This window comes from Petaurus breviceps, unplaced genomic scaffold, assembly GCF_028583685.1.
Source record: "Petaurus breviceps papuanus isolate PSGF00001 unplaced genomic scaffold, PetGlider_PUasm1.0 90865, whole genome shotgun sequence".
NCBI classification, from domain to species: Eukaryota; Metazoa; Chordata; class Mammalia; order Diprotodontia; family Petauridae; genus Petaurus; species Petaurus breviceps.
Window position 1 is genome coordinate 5,071,729 of NW_027187367.1, and position 16,939 is coordinate 5,088,667.

The 16,939-nt window shown below is 48.5% G+C and overlaps 3 protein-coding genes across 5 annotated transcripts in view; 2 read left to right on the forward strand and 1 right to left on the reverse strand.

The window, feature by feature from the left end:
- Window positions 1-1,136, forward strand: part of PPT2 (palmitoyl-protein thioesterase 2) — a 3,877-nt gene extending 2,741 nt beyond the window's left edge. Inside the window, 2 exon segments of the mRNA XM_069073338.1 lie at window positions 65-119; window positions 295-1,136. Of these exon segments, the coding sequence (XP_068929439.1) occupies window positions 65-119; window positions 295-438 (199 nt within the window). The 3' untranslated portion in view covers window positions 439-1,136.
- Window positions 1,137-1,278: 142 nt separating this feature from the next.
- On the forward strand, window positions 1,279-6,240 carry EGFL8 (EGF like domain multiple 8). 2 transcript variants are annotated; one of them, XM_069073334.1, is made up of 9 exons: window positions 1,279-2,272; window positions 2,904-3,038; window positions 3,568-3,690; window positions 3,883-3,992; window positions 4,109-4,204; window positions 4,288-4,479; window positions 5,144-5,223; window positions 5,374-5,527; window positions 5,838-6,240. In XM_069073334.1, the coding sequence occupies exons 2-9, from the start codon at window positions 2,938-2,940 to the stop codon at window positions 5,885-5,887; spliced, it is 906 nt and encodes a 301-aa protein (XP_068929435.1). In that variant the 5' UTR covers window positions 1,279-2,272; window positions 2,904-2,937; the 3' UTR covers window positions 5,888-6,240. The 2 variants fall into 2 exon arrangements, with proteins under 2 accessions (XP_068929435.1, XP_068929436.1); XM_069073335.1 differs by having other exon boundaries at window positions 4,309-4,479.
- On the reverse strand, window positions 6,169-15,090 carry AGPAT1 (1-acylglycerol-3-phosphate O-acyltransferase 1). Of its 2 annotated transcripts, none has more exons than XM_069073336.1 (7): window positions 14,784-15,090; window positions 11,171-11,379; window positions 10,748-10,881; window positions 10,082-10,257; window positions 9,804-9,899; window positions 9,527-9,599; window positions 6,169-8,085 (listed from the first exon to the last, which is right to left on the reverse strand). In XM_069073336.1, exons 2-7 carry the CDS (start codon window positions 11,368-11,370, stop codon window positions 7,901-7,903), a joined length of 864 nt encoding a protein of 287 aa, XP_068929437.1. In that variant the 5' UTR covers window positions 11,371-11,379; window positions 14,784-15,090; the 3' UTR covers window positions 6,169-7,900. The 2 variants fall into 2 exon arrangements, with proteins under 2 accessions (XP_068929437.1, XP_068929438.1); XM_069073337.1 differs by having other exon boundaries at window positions 11,171-11,427.
- Between the last annotated feature and the right edge of the window lie 1,849 nt (window positions 15,091-16,939).

Consider the following 16,939-nt stretch of genomic DNA (forward strand, 5'->3'; position numbering starts at 1 on the left):
GGAACTTGTGTCATATAGGGAAGAAAATTTACCAGTTTTTCTCCCCCCCCCCCAATCTTTTCAGCTTTTTTGGCTTCTATGATGCAAATGAGACAGTACTGGATATGGAAAAGCAGCAGGTAAAGAACCCCTTGTGACTTCCATTCCCCTGATTCTCTCCTGAGAGAAACCCTGACACCAAATTTCTCCTGCAATCTGGAAGAAGTCCAGTCCTGGGACCATAATATCTTTCCCCTCACATACCTCCCTGTGTTTTTCTCCTGTGTCTCTACCTCTGTTTCTTCTCTGCCCAAGGTTTATCTCCGGGATTCCTTTGGGTTGAAGACTCTGTTTGCCCGAGGGGCCATTGTGAGGTGTCCAACACCTGGGATCCCACACACTGCTTGGCACTCCAACCGCTCACTCTATGAGGCCTGCATTGAACCTTGGCTTTCCTGAGCCCCTTCTTGGACAACCCAAGAACTCTAAACCTGGGGATGCCAAGACTGGAATTCCTACACCTGTCTCTTTGAAGATCCAGCAGCAAGCGCTGGCCCTTCTGTTATCACCTGGCTGCCCGACTTCTACCAAGCTGTCCCTTCCCCTAAAAGAGGGTTCCCAGGTCTACCTTTTCCTGTATCAGTTATAAACTACAACCTCCCAGCTATCTGACCCTTTTCCCTTTCTCATCCCTATATCCTCTCATTTCTGGGAGGGTGGTACAAAATTAGAATTTAAATCTGTTGACTGCTGCTGTCCCCATACTCTGGGGATATGGAGGGAGATCCTAGCCGTTACCCTCACAGTGGGGGTTCCCTCCAAATGACTCAGGACATTTTTAGTTTCCGTTCCCCATGTATTCCCTTTCTTTCCCTCCTCACCTCAGCCCCCAGGAGGATGACCTGGGTGTGAAATCTGGGGCTCCTCAATGGGGTGGTCCCAAGGACAAAAATGTTTTTGAATCATCAGTATTGGGGTATCTATGGCTGATGAGGCCATAGTCTCAGGTTTGGGGTAGCCCCTACCCCCTGTCTTAAGTGTTGGGGTCTCCCCTAGAAGCAGTTTCTCTGAGGACTCTACCCCATAAATCCCACCTTTGTGTAGAGGGGATGTTTTCCCTGTATTTATGGAAATAAAATTCCATTTGCTCAATATAACCTGGCTCACTTACCAGCTATGGGGCTCAATTACCTGGATCCTTAAAAGGGGTGGAGACAGAGAAGCTAATGGCAAGGTGCCAGATGCCTGAGTCCTGGGTGGAGGCCGGCTTTGTGTTTCCGCCCTCTCAATGCCCATTCTGTATGGGTTCCTGATTCACCCTGGGCTTTTTCCTGTTGAGGACAATTCTCTTCCTGTCCCAGCCCTGGGATTGAGGGAACAGGGCTAGAGGCACAAGATGCCTGGGTCCAAGGAGCTGTCAGCAGGCTGAGGCCTACTGGGTGGAAGGTCTTTCTCTTGCCCCTCAGGCTAGACATGGAGGTTGTGGGGTGGGAGTCAAGGCCAGCATCATCTGAACCCCTTCTCGACCTTTGTGGGGTTGGGCTGGGGGTGGGTGGGTTGGTACTAGACAATAAGCCTCCTTTTCCCCTAAGCAAGGAATGTTGATCAAGACAAAGGGGCCCTGTCTGCTCTGGAGTGGGGGGTGGGCTGACTCACAGCTCCTATGCCCCCCACAAATGCCAGAGGGAGCTAGAAACATTTCCCACTGGGGACCTCACTTAGCCCCATTTATGCTTTGGGGGAAGGGCATCTTCTTTCTCAGATTACCTTTCCCCTGTTTCCTACATCCTGGCCCAATTTTATTCCCCTTTTATGTTCCCATCTTCTCTGGTCAGGTCTATTTATTTATCTGTCCCCCTCTTTTACCCTTACACTCTCTCCTAACTTCCTAACACAATTCTCAGTCTCACAGTTGGGAAGTGAGGACTTAGGACACAGTGTCTTCACCATTGAACCCTGAAGAGATACCAGAAGAGGGGACCTCTGGGACCATAGGGAGGATAAAGGGTAGGGAGGTATAGGTTGGAGAAAGCTTCTTTGCAAAGATTTGTTGGAGTTGAGTGAAAAGTATGTGAAAACTTTAACTTAAACTTCCTTTGCTGGTGCTAACTCATAGAATCTCAACATGTTGTGGAAGAGGGAATAAGGAGGAGGCAGGGAGAGAGCAGAGATGGGAGGTCCCTATGTCTAGCCCAACCCCTTTTCTCCTTGCTTTCCTCCTTGTGCCTGCCTGTCTGAGTAACTCTTGTCTGCAGCTATTCCTAGTGTCCTGAGGGAGAGAGAGAAAGCCCAGGTGGGAAGGGGTACAGGGGGGTAGAGGATGGAAAGGTGTTGGAGGTGGTGGAGGGTCTTGATATCATGCAAAATTATGGTATGAAAGAGACATGTAAAAGGTGAAGGTGTGAGTTTATTTGTTTGGGGCATTTGTAAGATCTAATTTAATTCCACAAACACATTTCAGGATGCTGTTATGTGCAAGGCACCAATCATTTAAGATATGTGTCTCCATAGAAGGATCAGACCATTATATCAGGAGAGGAGTGTCTGGGGGCTGAGGACTTTAAGTGTAAGGGAAGAATAAACATTACAGGAGTCTGTAGAGAAGTATATTAAATAAGGGGTATGTCTATGTGTCTCTTATGTCTCTAAGTAGCAACCCCATGTTGGGAGAGAGGTAACAGTATTAAATGCATGTGTAAGGTATTCAGGGTATCCTGACAATTAGTAGAGAAGTAAATGACTGAAGACAAGTGTGAGGAGAGGTGAAGATTGCTCAGGTAGTGTGAGTGAATAGGTATTTCCAGAGTCACATCTTGGAAGGTACATGAATGAGGGATACCTCCTGGGCTTCTGAGAGATGAGAGCAGACAGGTAGAGGAATAGGTGGGAGCACTCCTCCATTAACCTCTTCTCACTCCTTTCAGGATAGCAGCTGGTGACCTTGATGTACAAGTGATCATGGGGTCCAGGGTTCGGGTTTTGCTGTGCTCTCTGCTAGTGGGATTCTCAGTCCTGCTATTTTTGGGGGGGCAGAGGGCGAATGGGGATCTTCCATACAGGTGAGGATGGTGGGTCCTTAGTGGGGTGGGAGTAAGGGCATCTAGGTGGAGCATTTTTTAAGCAATCGGGGTACACCTGGCCGTGTAACCTTGAGCAAGTTACTTAACCCCAGTTGCTTAGGGGCGGCCAGGTGGCTCAGCGAGTAAGAGCACCGGCTCCAGAGTCGGGATGACCTGGATCAAATCCGGGCTCAGATACTCAGCACCACACCCAGAAATAACTGGCAGTGTAACCTTGAGCAAGTTACTGAACCCCAATCGGTGTTCAGTAACTTGCTCAAGGTTACACGGCCAGGTGTTTCTGGGTGGGTGCTAAGTGTCAGAGCCCAGATTCGATCCCCAGGTCGTCCTGACACTGGAGCCGATGCTCTTACTCGCTGTGCTACCTGGCCGCCCCTAGGTGGAGCATTCTTAAGGGTGGGTGACACCAAGGTCCGGCCAAGAGAAGGAAACTATATGTGAAAGGGGCTCTCTAGGGATGTATCCATTCTGAATCTCCATCCCATCTTCTCCCTCCACTTGGGTGCAGTAAGGGAGTCTGCTCCAGGCAGACTCTGGTGGTTCCCCTTCGGTACAATGAATCCTACAGCCAGCCAATATACAAACCCTATCTGACACTGTGTGCAGGTCGACATGTCTGCAGCACCTACAGGTGAGTGAATGAGTTGGGCACCCCAGTCTGAGAAGAGAGTGTGAATTGCAGGGGGTGGAAATTGAGTACTTGTGCTTAGGAACTGGGCATGGGACTATAGCTTGAGTCACTGAGGGGAGTTTGCTTTGGGGTGAGATAAAGAATGACCTCAGGAACCACGAACCAGGATTTTAAGTCTGTTGCCCCCTCCAGGACCACGTACCGCATAGCATGGCGGGAGGTTCGGAGAGAGGTGCAGCAGATTCATGCCATATGTTGTCAGGGCTGGAGGAAGAAGCACCCAGGGGCGCTGACCTGTGAAGGTGTGTGGAAAGGAGGGGAGGATGGATGGTGGTAGGGTTGTGAGAGCTTGCTGGTGAGATGGAAGAGGGGAGCTTGTTCTCTAACCTGACCCCATCCCCTTCTTCCCATCCCCAAGCCATCTGTTCTAAGCCCTGTCAGAATGGAGGAATCTGCATCCAGCCAGACCAATGTGAATGCATCCCGGGCTGGGGAGGGAAGCATTGTCATGTGGGTGAGTATAAGGCTTCCTCACTTTTGGCTCCTCAACCCCACTCTCTGACTCCGCTCTGGGGAATCTATACCATGGCATCTCAGGGCTTCTTTCTCTCCCTTTAGATGTAGATGAATGCAGGACTGGCATCATTCTTTGCTCTCATAGCTGTTCCAATACCCTGGGCAGTTTTACCTGCGGTTGCCCAAAAGGTCTAACCCTAGGGACTGATGGAAGGACTTGCGAGGAGGTCCCCCCTGAACCACTTCCCAGTCCCAGTATCCTTAGCTTGACAGGTAAGAGGAACACTCTATCCTTCATAACATTGTCCCCCCTTCTTAGTAATGATCACATGAAGGACCTCCTGGAGTTCATGACTGGAAAATCCTGGGATTCAAGGCCCCCCACAATCTGGCTCCTCCCTTGTGAGCCTTGTTTCATATAACTCCATCCCCATTCTCTTTCTACCCTCCCATCTCACACTCTCATTTCCATCTTCTCAAAATTTTCACTTTTTTCAAGTCCAAATTTCAGGTACCTGATAACTCCCCTCCTCTGAACTAGATAGATGGCTTCTGAGGCCCCTTCTAGCTCTATGATTTTATGATCCTTCAAAAAAGACACTCAAATTTCTCATAGCATTTTATAGGATCATAGATTTAGAACTGACAAGGATCTCAGAGGCTTATCTAGCTCCATCTCATTTTACAGACAAGGAAACTGAGGCTCACAGTTATAGCTGGTGTCAGATGTGGAATTGGAATCCAGGTTTTTTTCCTGACTCTAGAACCTTGCCTTCCAAGTCCCTCTATGACATGTTCCTTTTTACAATTCTTGCTCTGCTTTATCTTAGTGATTTGTGTATGTCTTACCTTAACCTCTCTTTTGACTGTAAATTCCCTGAAAGAACAGTGTTATCTAGTATAGTGCCCTTAATGTTTGTTGAACTATATTCTCCAGTTCGGGAGGCAGAAAAAGAGGAGCATTCCTTGCGGCAGGAGGTCCGAGAATTACGGGGGCGCCTGGAGGTCTTGGAGCAGGTGAGGCCATTAATAGTTCTTAGTGGGGAGGGGCGGGGGCATTCTAGGAGGTAAATTTAGATGCAACAGGTTGTCATTGGAAAGGCAAAGGATCGTGGCCTCCTAGTGGGCTAGGTGGTCATAACATCTCCTTTCTTCCTGCCCCCGCAGTGGGCAGGGCAGGTGAGTGCTTGGGTTCGAGCTGTGCTACCAGTGTCTCCTGAAACGATCCGGCCTGAGCAAGTGGCTGAGCTGTGGGGGAGGGGAGACCGAATTGACTCGCTTAGTGATCAGGTGCTGCTTCTGGAGGAGAAACTGGGCGCCTGTGAGTCTGCTGCTCCACTTACCTTCTGTGGTCCCTGTACACATGCATATTCGGGTCTGTTCTCTATGCTTCCTTGGGCCAACAGTCATACCCCTCATTAAGCTTTTCCTACCATTCAATCTTACCTATTAACTCCTCTCTCGGGTTTTGCCTCTAAATCTTTTCCCCCATAGGGTAGAGGTAAAATGCTCGGAGTAAGGGGTGGTGTTTATCAGTGATCCTACCCTCACCCTCCCAACGCTGAAGCCGAAATCAGCTGTAAAAGGTGTGTAACTAACTTCTTCCGATTCTCATGTACGTCTCTTAACAGGTTCGTGTGAGGATAACACCCTGGGCCCAGGTCTCAACCGCCGCAGATAACGGTCTTTTTGGACACCAACACCCTCTTATTTCCAACGCCTGCCCCTCCCCACCCCAACCCGGTAATTTATAGTGAAATACACTAATGCGAAGGGGAGTAGATGCCGGGATCGCCAGGTTGATAAGGTGACCTGAGTTCCTGAAGAAATGAAAACAGCTGAAAGGACAGGCAAGAACTTCATTCGTCTCCTTAAAATCCCCCCCCCCCATTTTAGCTTAAAATAGGGTTTGTACCACCACTGAGATCTCTTTCCCCCAACAAGGTAAACACACAGTCAGAATCCTTCCATCTCTCTTTATTCTCCGTATCTCGCTGTTAATCCAGATAATAAAAACCATTGGAGCGGAGCAAACCCTTGGACTTACCCCTTCATCCCCTCCCTTCAGACCTGGGGGTGGGGGGGGGGGAGGTTTGGAGAGGAGGAAAGGGCAGTCCTGGTACCCGTTAGAGGGGAGGAGAGGACTGGAATACGGAGGTCCAGCTAATGCCTTGGGAGGAAAAGCAGAACTGGTTGGGAGAAAGAAAATCCCGGGGTGTCCCCTCACCTCCCGGATTACACTGGCCTGGGTTGGGGGAGGGGAGCGGGAGCATCAAATAGCCCCTCTTTCCCCAATGCCCCACCCTCTCATTAATGCTCCTCAGGTTGGTAGAAGGGTGTCGGCAAGACTGGGTTCCCACAAGAGAAGAATGGGGTGCTCTTGGCCCCTCCCACCCCAATGGGGATGTGCTACTTAAGGCTGGGATCCTCCTCTATTAGGCTGGAGATGGAGGCAAGGAAGCCTAGGTTTGGCTGGGTCTCTCTTCTACCCCTTTTTGTAAACAGACTCCCGCTTCCCCAAGGCTCTGGGGGTGATCCTCCCCCTCCCTTTGGACTTTTAACACTGAGAGCTTTTGGCTGCCAATCTGGACGCAGGGAGGTGGGGGAAGGGCAGCTCCTCAGCAGCAAAAGGAAAAAAAAAAATAAATTAAACCTACTCCAGCCTCCCCTAACCAGCTCTCAGCTCTTCCTACCCCACCTCCAGGAGTAAGAAATTAATGCAGCACCTGTAACTCCACCCTTCCCTGGTGTCTGGGCCTAATGGTACAGCCTGAGGCCTAGGGGCTGTATGCGCTAGGAGAGGGCTGGGTTGGGCTGGTCCCCTGCTACTCCAAGGGAATTTAAGAGTGTACTACCACTGGAGTGTACCACTCACTGTCTAAGGGGAGAAGGGGGAGGAGGAGTGGGGAAAGAAAGAAGAGGGAATTCTGTGGAGACCAGTTTGTGTGTGTCAGTGTGTCACAGAGAAGAATGGACCGGGATGAGTAAGGATAAGGCAGGTTAAATGGACTGTACCAAGGAAAGGGAAAGGTCCAAGTCCCTGGAAAGAAGACTCCACATAGATCCACTGGGGTGGATGGGGAGGAAAGAGAGCTTGGGCTGGGCTGGGCAGCCAGATTGGAGAGGAGGATTGCAAAGAAGAGCTGGCTGGGTCTACTTCCATTCCCGTGGTGGATCCTCCCCGCCCCCCCCCCTCCAGATGGATAAGTCCATTTGCATCCACAGTTAGGAGGCGGTAGGGAATTAGAGAAGGGAGCGCTTCCATAGAGGTGGACGACTCCACAAATCAAGGAGTGTAGGAGGAGAGCCACAGGGGTTGCGTCCACTTAGTGTCCACTATGGGGTAGGAGTGGTCGATGCCCGGTGGAACATACCACTCAGGAGACAGAGATGGGAGCAGAATGTTCCACAGACAAGATGGGAGGCATGGAGGGAGTGTGTAGGCTGCACCAAGATGACAAAGTCCACAGAGTAGGGTTTGGGAAGAAAGAGGAAAAGGGGTGGAGGAAAAGAGCTTTGTCCATGTCCACTTCAGAAGCTGAAGATTCAGAGTAGAGAATTAGTGGGGTGAGGAGAGGCTTGGCTGTACCACAAAGGAGAAATGGGATGGGGGAAGTGAAGAGGAGAGTCAGGCCCAGTCCAGGGACCAGTGGGTTGGGGGAGAGGGAATGTGAAGGAGTGGTGGGAGGAAGGCTCAGGGGCCAGCCTCACCAGGCCCACCAGGCTTCTTTAGATAGTCACCCCCTCCCCGGCCGTCAGTAGAGATCTCTCGGAAAACTGTGAGCATGGAGTGGCGGATTCTGTCAGCGAGGTCGGGCACGTTGTCTGGGGTCAGCCCTTCTGTGGCCACGGGGGGCAGCACCCGTACCTGACATGTCCCTGGGGATGGGGAGACACACAGGCTATCATTCCAGGTCTTTCTTCAGTTTTCCACAGTCCCTCCTGGCTTCCCTTTTTCTAGTTTTATCTTCCATTATACTCCAAAAAAGCCTTTGCTCAAGACACATTGTCTGGCTACACATTTCTCCTGGCATACATTAAATCTCTCCTTTCTGCTGCTTTGTCCTTTCTATCTTCTCCCCTGTACCTCCAGTAGAACTCATTCAGAGAACCACTGGATGTCAGAACCAGAACCATTAAGAAAATCAAGTCCAATATCCTCACTGCATAGGGGAGGAGGAGGCTAAGAGGGGAAGGAAGTGACTTGCCCAACTTAAGTCAGTGGGAAAAATGGTACTAGAACCTAAGTTCTTGACAGCTTAGTCCATTATTTGTTCTACTGAGTGGGATCTGTATTTGTGTCAGTTATTAATTCATTCAATAACCACAAAGGTGCCTCCAGTTAGAAATATGGAGGTGTTTTTCAGAGGCATTGTAGTTTAATAAAGGGACCATGGGATTGGTTTTACTAGCTGACATTGGGCAAGTCACTTTTGTTCCTCAGTTTCCTAATCTGCTGAATGGGGATAATAATAATAATTCATTACCTACCTTACAAGGTTGTTGAAGAAAGCAACTGAAGTGTTATAAAATGCTACATTGCACTGTTACTCTGGAGCTGTTTCCTCCTCTATAAATTGAGGTAAATACCCTTCTCCCAGATAGATACACCTCTACAAACAGAGGGGGTTAACCTGACCAGGGTTATCTAAAGTGGTTTGTGAAGAATCTCATAAAGAAGTAAAAGCAGAGGGAAGAAGGTAGAGGGGAAAGGAGGCATAGGTGGGGAAGAATCATGACACCTGCCCCACAAGAAAGAAAACATTCGGAATGGTTCAGAATTTTTTTCAGAAAAGGACGAAAGCATGACTGTTTAGATGACTGTTAAGGTCACCCAGTGGGTTAGTGCAGGACTATTACTAGAAGCCAGGTTTTCAGTCTCCTAGGCTAGTGTCCTTCCTTTCAAGGCCCAGTTCCACTCTCATCTTCTCTCTGGTTTTCCCTGACCACTTTAGCCCAAAGTGATTCACACTTTCTGTATTCCATAAACACCAACACCTTTTTACCACCTTGGATTGCTAGCTATTTTTTTATATGTTTATGTCCTGTTTCCCCAACTAGATTATAAGCTCCTTGAAGGACATCTTTGTGTCCACCACAGCATTTGGTAATAATGACTTACATAGGAGATATTCTATATTTGTTGAGACTGATTTCCAGGGACTTGACTAAATGGTCCAGCTCTGATGTTCTATGGTTCTCTGACTAAATGATTTCCTGGCCTCTCAAAGACTCACATTTCATCCTTCCCCCACAGTCTTATTGGCTAATCTACCCTCTCCCCACCAAGTCTTCATGACCAGCACTCTGGTCCTCTCACCCGAGGTGAAGCGCCGTTCTTTCTTGCAGTAGAAGTCTTTATAGGAGGACATGACAATGGGAATAATGGGGACCTGCAGGAGGGGGAAGGGGGGAATCAGAGAAGAGTCTCCCTCCTCAGCCCTCCTCCCCTGGTAGTCCCTTCATCTGATTATCTCCTGGTGAGCTTCTTCCCCTAGTTCATCAGCTCACAGACAGAAAAGGAGTCTGGAGTTGGCTGGAAAGTTGTAGGAGAAGGGTAGTGTGTCAGTGGTTAAATGGAGAAACTGAATTCTGACCTGGGCCTGAACAGCAAGGTGGAAGGCGCCACGTTTGAAGGGAAGCATAGAGCCATTGTGGTTCCTGGTACCTTCAGGGAAAACCCAAACTCGGACCTAGGGGAGAAACTGGATCAGAGATAAGAAGAGACAGAGAACAAGCCAGAGACAGAGCCAGTACAATACAGAGTGAAGGAATCAGTGCCAGAGAGTAGACATCACCCTGGGATATTAGAGGTGCTTCTGCATGGCCATCTAAATCCCCTATTCCCAATGGATGTTCTTTTTGGGCAACTCACATTCTGGCTGAGCAGGGTCTGTGCAGCCTCAGCCATGACACTGATTGCATCCCCAGTCCGTTTCCGGTCAATGAAGATGACTCCAGCCAGCCAGCATGCTAGCCCTGCTGGCCCTGCCCACAGAAGTTCCCGCTTGGCAATGGGTACACAACGACCTGGGAGCACCTCCATCATTCCTGGGGCAGGGAAGTGAGTGGTTAGTGCAACCAGGGAGGATGATATCCATTCTCAGTGTTAAGAGCAGGAAATAGGAGGTTGTGGGGCAGTAAGGAAAGGAGATGCTTTTATTTGATGGGAGGGGGAATGGAATGACAGGAAAGTGACACTCCAAGGATGTCAAGGATGTTTTAGAGGGGAGAGAAGTAAGGTTCTCCAAAGGGAGAGGATACCCAGGGCAGAGGGGTAGGAGGGGGAGGGCAGGAGGGACCTGAAGGTAGGAAGAAAGAAGAGAAGATCCTGATATAGATGGGAAGGAAATCCTCAGGGAGGAAACAATGGGGAAGAACTTTCTAAGATGAGAAACTCTAGGAATATTTCCTATTAAGAACCAATGTATCTGGGGTGTGGGGTAATGAAGGCTCCTTGGGAATGAAAGAGTTTAAAAGCTAGGAGAAGAGGTACTCAGGGAATAAATGTTCCCATGGTTATGAGAGGGGGCTGTTTTACCTAGTAGGTCCAGGGAGCTCTGGTGGTTGGAGACAACAACATAGGGCTGGGACGGGGGGAAGTGATGGGTCCCTCGAACCTCCAGCCGGATTCCATATAGGTACTTGATGTGCAGCAGCATCAGTCGAAGGATCCTATAGGGAAAAGCCCAGGATACCACATTTTGGGAGTTTGTCAGAGAGGGTTGCATACTTTCACATATTTTCCCAGTATTCCTCTAACTCCTCTCATGCCAGCTGTCTTTTTCTCCTCAATTTTCCCTTTTCTATATTTTTCTGTTTTTCCTTTGCCTTATGTCCATGATCTTTCTCCCATTGGTCCTTCCATGTCTTCCCCACTCCTTAAGCCCTTGTGCCTGGTACCTCTGGTAATCCATTTTCCCCACCCTTTTTTCATTTCCCATTTCTTGGGTTTCCCTCTCACTTCATGTTCTCCACGTTTCGCCCTCGAAGGGCACACACAGGAATGGCCAGTACTGCCAGGAAAAGGATCCAGCCGTTGTAGAATGCCATCTTGCAGAAGTACTTGGCACTGGCGCTGTAACCCCAGAGCACAGGAACCAGCAGCAAAAGCAGCAGCAGAAAGAGCAGCAGCATTGTCCATGGCCCTGGCCACAGCTCCATGCTGGCCACCTGTAAGGAGTAGGGGGGAGGGAGGGGAAGGATAGTGGGCTTGGGGCACTAGAAGGGAGAATGTTGGGGGAGTGGCCAAGAGGGACCAGAGTAGAGAAATAACAGGACAAGAGTGCAGAATGGAGAATAAGAGTTAGAGGGCCAGATTGGGGGGTGAGGGCAGGCTTACATTCCTAGATTCCCACCCACCCAAGTCACTCAAAAGAGGTAGTAGGGACATAAGAGTTGGAAACTCCCTCCCTCTTCCTTTTTCCCAAAAATACATGCACAAAAAGACATGGATCACACACATATACATAGAGATATTTAAAAAAAAAGACATGCACATAACATACATCAGAATAGGGAGCAACAGAGGAAAAGCAAGATAGTTACACCTAAGAACAATCTTATAGACACATGCACATGTACAAACACACCTGGAAATATATGGAGAAAAACAAATACAGATACACAGGGATAGGGACTAGATATATAATGTCATTAATGTAGGGAACTCCCAAGTGAGGAATCCCTTTACCAACTTAGAGCAGCACTTCCAATACAACTCATAGTATCTGAGAGTTACCTAGAGCTCTGAGAGGTTAAATTACTTGCCCAAGGTCAAACAGCCATATGCGTCAGAGGCAGGACGTGAACCCGGGTCTTTCTGTCTCCACAGCCATGTTGCCACTCACAGAGGCAGAGAGAAACACATCCAGAGAATCCCCATTCCATCTAAACTTTTCCCCTTATCCCCTTAAAAGTACACAGACAAATCTAAGGACAAACACGCAGATACACATTGTCCCAGGGATAGAGAGCTATGTTCCTCTTGTCCTCTGCCCCCACCCAAAATTCACCCCTTTCCAGATATTAGAGGAAACAAGGCGAGGATTACATAGGTGATACATAAGAATCCCACAGAAGTGTAAAGAATCCATAGGACTGTGAAAACAGAGGGAGGATTATGTGTGTGTAAGATCACACTACCTGCCTTAGGAGGAAGAAACAGCTCAGGAGGAAAAAGAAGACAATGTGACGTCTCAATAGTGGACACAATTTATCTTCCTTCTCCTCCCCCATTCTCTGCCTCATTTTAAGGGTAGGCAATGACTGACTTGAGTGTCAAAGGTAAAGGAAGAGATTATCCCATTGGCCAAGTGTGATAACATCACAAGGAAGAAACATGTGACAAAAACATACAGATTTTCAAGTGGCCTGGCAAAGAAGACATTTCTGAACACAGACATATACAAGAGGCTTACAGTACATTATCTACCCCTCTTCCCTGAGGATGATTAACATGAAGAAAACATGCACAGGATAGTAATAACACTAAACACACAATACATATTTCTTTAACTGAGTCAAGTATGATAGTAGAACATTCTGATTTAGGTCACACAAAACAGACACTTAGAAGGTGACCACAAATGGAGAGGACAAGTAGGGGGCAGGGTGGTAACAAACAGGTCAGAGAGTAAGTAGGCCTTGGGAATGAAGAAATGATGGTGATAATAGAAGTCAACCCCCATATGTAACAATCCTCTGAACATACACACACATATACACACGCATACCCATATACACCATGTGAAGAAGACAAGAATGAAGACATGCTCACGCTGTTCATAATAAGAACAACAGGTATTTAATACAGTATAGGACCAGGGACACTGCTTCTAACAAGAAATATGATGTACTCCAAGCACATGCCCAACATGCCAAAGGTGTAACATGCCATCGGCAGCAACACAAAAATCACGGGGATGTCCTGACCGCTGGAGAGGGAAGGGGAAAGTGCACAGGGGAAAATTCAATAATGTGAAGAGGCAGAGGGGTAATAACATTTATAATAAGGGAACGAATACAGCAAATGTAAATCATATGGAGATAACATAATAATGCAGCAAAGAAACATACAGAGTAGTGATAACATGCTTGGGGTGAAAACAACATGCCAAATTATTAAACATGCAAATGACGGAAGCAGTGGGATGAATGTTCAACATTAATAAAAACATGGACATAGATGGGAGTGAAACTTGTAACATACAAACTCATTCACATGTCATATGAGTACACAATGACAAAATACAGCATTAGTATGGATATGTCATGTAGAAATATGGGCCAGGTCAAACATGAGAAGGACATGCAAAGACATGTACAAATAAGATTAAGTTTTCTGTATGTCTGGAGGTCCATTATCCTCTACATGGGCTATGTATACATAATTCCCTCAGGAACAAACATAACTAAGGATACCTAGAGGATATCCAACCACATGAGACTGCCAGATGTGTTACACAAACATATGGTTTACAAAACATTACAGGAAAGGAAATGGTGAAATGGATGTTACTGTATGATCAGAAATGCTATAACATAAGACATAAGTGCTCAAGCGATGCTAGGACTTCATCAGAAAAACACATGCAGTAAACGGTATTAATACAACATAAAGATGTGTTAAGACTAAACTAAATCATGGAATCAGACACCTGAAGGCAACCCCATGGGGCAATAAGCACATGTTCAACATATGAACCAAAATAAAACATGCCAGAGGCACATATGTAACATGTGAAGACCTTGGTAGTGATGGTCATGGACAAAGCATATGAACATAAACCCATGATATGCAATGGAAAGATCTGAGAAAGTAGGCAACATTTGAATATACAGACGCATAGGGCATGTAAATTATACTCCAAATGGATGTGACACAAGGGAGAGGTCATATTATACTATGTGATTGGACAAATATGAACTTAGGAAAACAACAGCACTACAGTCACCCTTCCCAAAGGGAAATGGATACAACATCCAACTAATGGGAACACATCTGCCATGAGCATGGATCATATGGGAACATATTCAACCACACATAGGCCACTATCTAAAGCATGCACACCCAATGGAGAAAATAAGAAAACACACAAGACACATGTGTGTCATGAAGGGCCTAACAAGCACACAGGATATATAGAGACTTTAGGCTCTGTGCATGGAAACAGAGGGGTGTCCTAGTATGATCCTAGCAACCAATATTCTCTTGGAGGAGGAGTCAGGAATGTAGTTTATAATCTACACTCCTTCCAAGAGATATAAGGGGCAGAAAGAAGAACTGGGGGGCGGGGTATAGGGAATTCCTTTCTCCCCTCACCAGCACACCTCATCCTCACCCCATCACTATCCCCTTAATCAGGCCAGCCCCCCACTCACCAGGCCTCGGCCCCTCCCTCCTCCATCCCTTTTCTCTCTATCTGGATTTTCTCCATCTTTCCCAGCGGCTCCTCTCCCAAGTCTACCTTGCACACTCTCTCCCCAGACCCCATTCTCCACCTCCATGACCTCCCAGCTCCCTCCTCCCCCGACCCATCTCTCAGCCCCCCTCCCCAGTTCCATCCCACCCCCACCTCAGTGGGGTAGGGGGCCTAGGGGGCCGGCCCCCTCCCCAGCCAGGCTTCGGCAGCGGTGGTGGCGGCTGTGTCTCTGTCTCTGGTGCCAGGGGGCCCTCAGGGTTTGGGGGTGTCCTAGCCCCGGCTGGTGGTGGGGCTGTGGGAGTGGGGGGCCGGACCCATAGTGGTGAGAATGGTGGGAGGGGGGTGTTCCCCGCTCTCTCCCTCCCTCCCTTACTGCTGTCTCGGAGGGCTGGGGCTGTCGAAGCTGCTGCTGCTGCTGCCCCCCCCCTCCCCACCAACGCCTGCTTGTTTCCGGGGCCGGCCAGGAAGTGGGGGGCGGTGACAGGCGGGCTGTCTTGCCAATGGCCTAGACAGGGACCCAAGCATTCCCTCCCTCCAGCTTTTAGCCCTCCCTGCCTCATCTTTTTCCTGCTAGCTCCTCCTGCTGAGGCTTCTGCTTTACTCCTTCCAGCTGTCTCTCTTTCATAACTCCCTTTTTTTTTTTCCTGGCTCTGGTTCCAATCCTTCCTGGCTTTCCCTGCTTTTATCTCCCTCTTTCCATTTCTCTCGGCTTTCTTCTCTATGCCCTTTAGGCTCCCTTTTTCTCTTTCCCTATTCTTCTGCTTCCCACTACTCATCATCCTTTTTCATCAGTTCCCTCCCTGCAACTCCATCTCAGCCTCTCCCATCCTTATCTCTGTCTCCTAATCTTTCTTTCCCTATCCTGTGGCTGTCCTCTTCCTTCCCTCCTCCTCATTATCTCACTATGGTCTCTCAGAACACTAGCCTGGTCCTCCCCTTCCTTCATCTTGCCCTCTCTCTGATCTTCCTACCCTCATGGCCAACCTCCTCCTTTTCTTAATTTCCTAATTCCCTTCTCTCTTCCCCTCCTAACACCTTCCCTATAGGGTCTCTCTTCTTCAGCCAGGTTAGGAACTGCCCCTTCACCCCAAAGATGAATTGTATATGCTTTCTCTACCACTGAGATCAGGTCACCATTATTCCTTCTTCCTGACAGTATGGGCATACCATGCAGCTTGGGGTGGAATAGGGAGCAGACCCTAACCCCTTAAGGTTGTAATTCCCAGTTTCTAACACTTGGTTTCTGGAAACCCAACCACATTCCTAGCCCTGGCTTCCCGAACTTCTTCCATCCTACCTGGCACTCCTTTACTGACTCACCCTCATCCCTTTCATACAACTCTTCTTTCTCTCATTCTAAAAAACACCTTTTCTTCTTTTCTTACTGTCTTGCCTGGCCCTATTTTCTCCCTCTTTGATAAGAGCCCTACCTTCAACTAACCAGCTCCATCAACTTGGGGGTAGCCCTTTCCTGCTTTCCCTTTACTTTCCAGTTCCCCCCAGATGTTGGGGTTCTTCTGGTTTCTTCCCCCTTAGATATCTTGTTTTCTCTCTGAGGGCCCCTGTCTGGTCTGTGTCCTCCCTCCCATAGAACTATAGAACATAGAATGTCGGAGCTGGAGGCAGCCTTGGAGACCACCTACCCTCATTTTACAAAGGCCCAAGGAAACTGATACCTAGGGAGACAACTGGGTGGAGATCCGAAGCTTCTCTACTAGTATCATTCTTCATCCCTCCAAACCCCCGCCCCCACAATTAACCTAAGTCTCTCACTGGCTAGGCCTTCAAGCCAGGGCTGGAGGAGAGCTGGAAGTGGGATGGGTGGGAGTAGGGGGAGAAAGCGTGGACTATTACCAGGTTGCTCTTCTTGGGCCACAGAGGAGGGAGACTCACTTGCCCAAGCCTGGCTGCCCGCACCAGGGACCTGAGCCACGCTGACCTGTAGTGGGTAGGGTAAGGGCACCCTGCCCAGGAAGAAGACCCCAGTTCTGCTTGGTATGTCACAGGGAGGAAGGGGCGGGTCTAATTCTAGCTCTGCAGATCATGGCAGAAACATTAAGAGTATCAAAACTGGACAGGACCTTGGAGATCATCCAAAGCATGATAGAGACAAGACAGTCCAGCCCCTCTTTCCACAGATGACGAAGACATTAGGATCTGGGGGAACTCCAGTAACTCTTGGGGTCACCCAAATAGTCAGAAGCAGGACCAAAATTTGAACCCAAGTTCTCTCAATCCAAATTCAGCTCTCTTTCTCCACGGCACCACGAGAGCCGATCTGGAGCTAAATTCGTTTCTGCTCTGTGCGT

Bases quoted from the DNA above. Each gene is read 5' to 3' on its own strand.
- EGFL8 (XM_069073334.1), top strand. From the start codon at position 2,938: ATGGGGTCCAGGGTTCGGGTTTTGCTGTGCTCTCTGCTAGTGGGATTC. The intron at 3,993-4,108 runs GTGTGTGGAAAG...CCCATCCCCAAG, and splicing joins AGGGGCGCTGACCTGTGAAG to CCATCTGTTCTAAGCCCTGT. The intron at 5,224-5,373 runs GTGAGGCCATTA...CTGCCCCCGCAG, and splicing joins GCCTGGAGGTCTTGGAGCAG to TGGGCAGGGCAGGTGAGTGC.
- AGPAT1 (XM_069073336.1), bottom strand. From the start codon at position 11,370: ATGGAGCTGTGGCCAGGGCCATGGACAATGCTGCTGCTCTTTCTGCTG. The intron at 10,882-11,170 runs GTGAGAGGGAAA...TTTTCCCTATAG, and splicing joins CGAAACGTGGAGAACATGAA to GATCCTTCGACTGATGCTGC. The intron at 8,086-9,526 runs GTGAGAGGACCA...CCCCATCCCCAG, and splicing joins AGAACGGCGCTTCACCTCGG to GGACATGTCAGGTACGGGTG.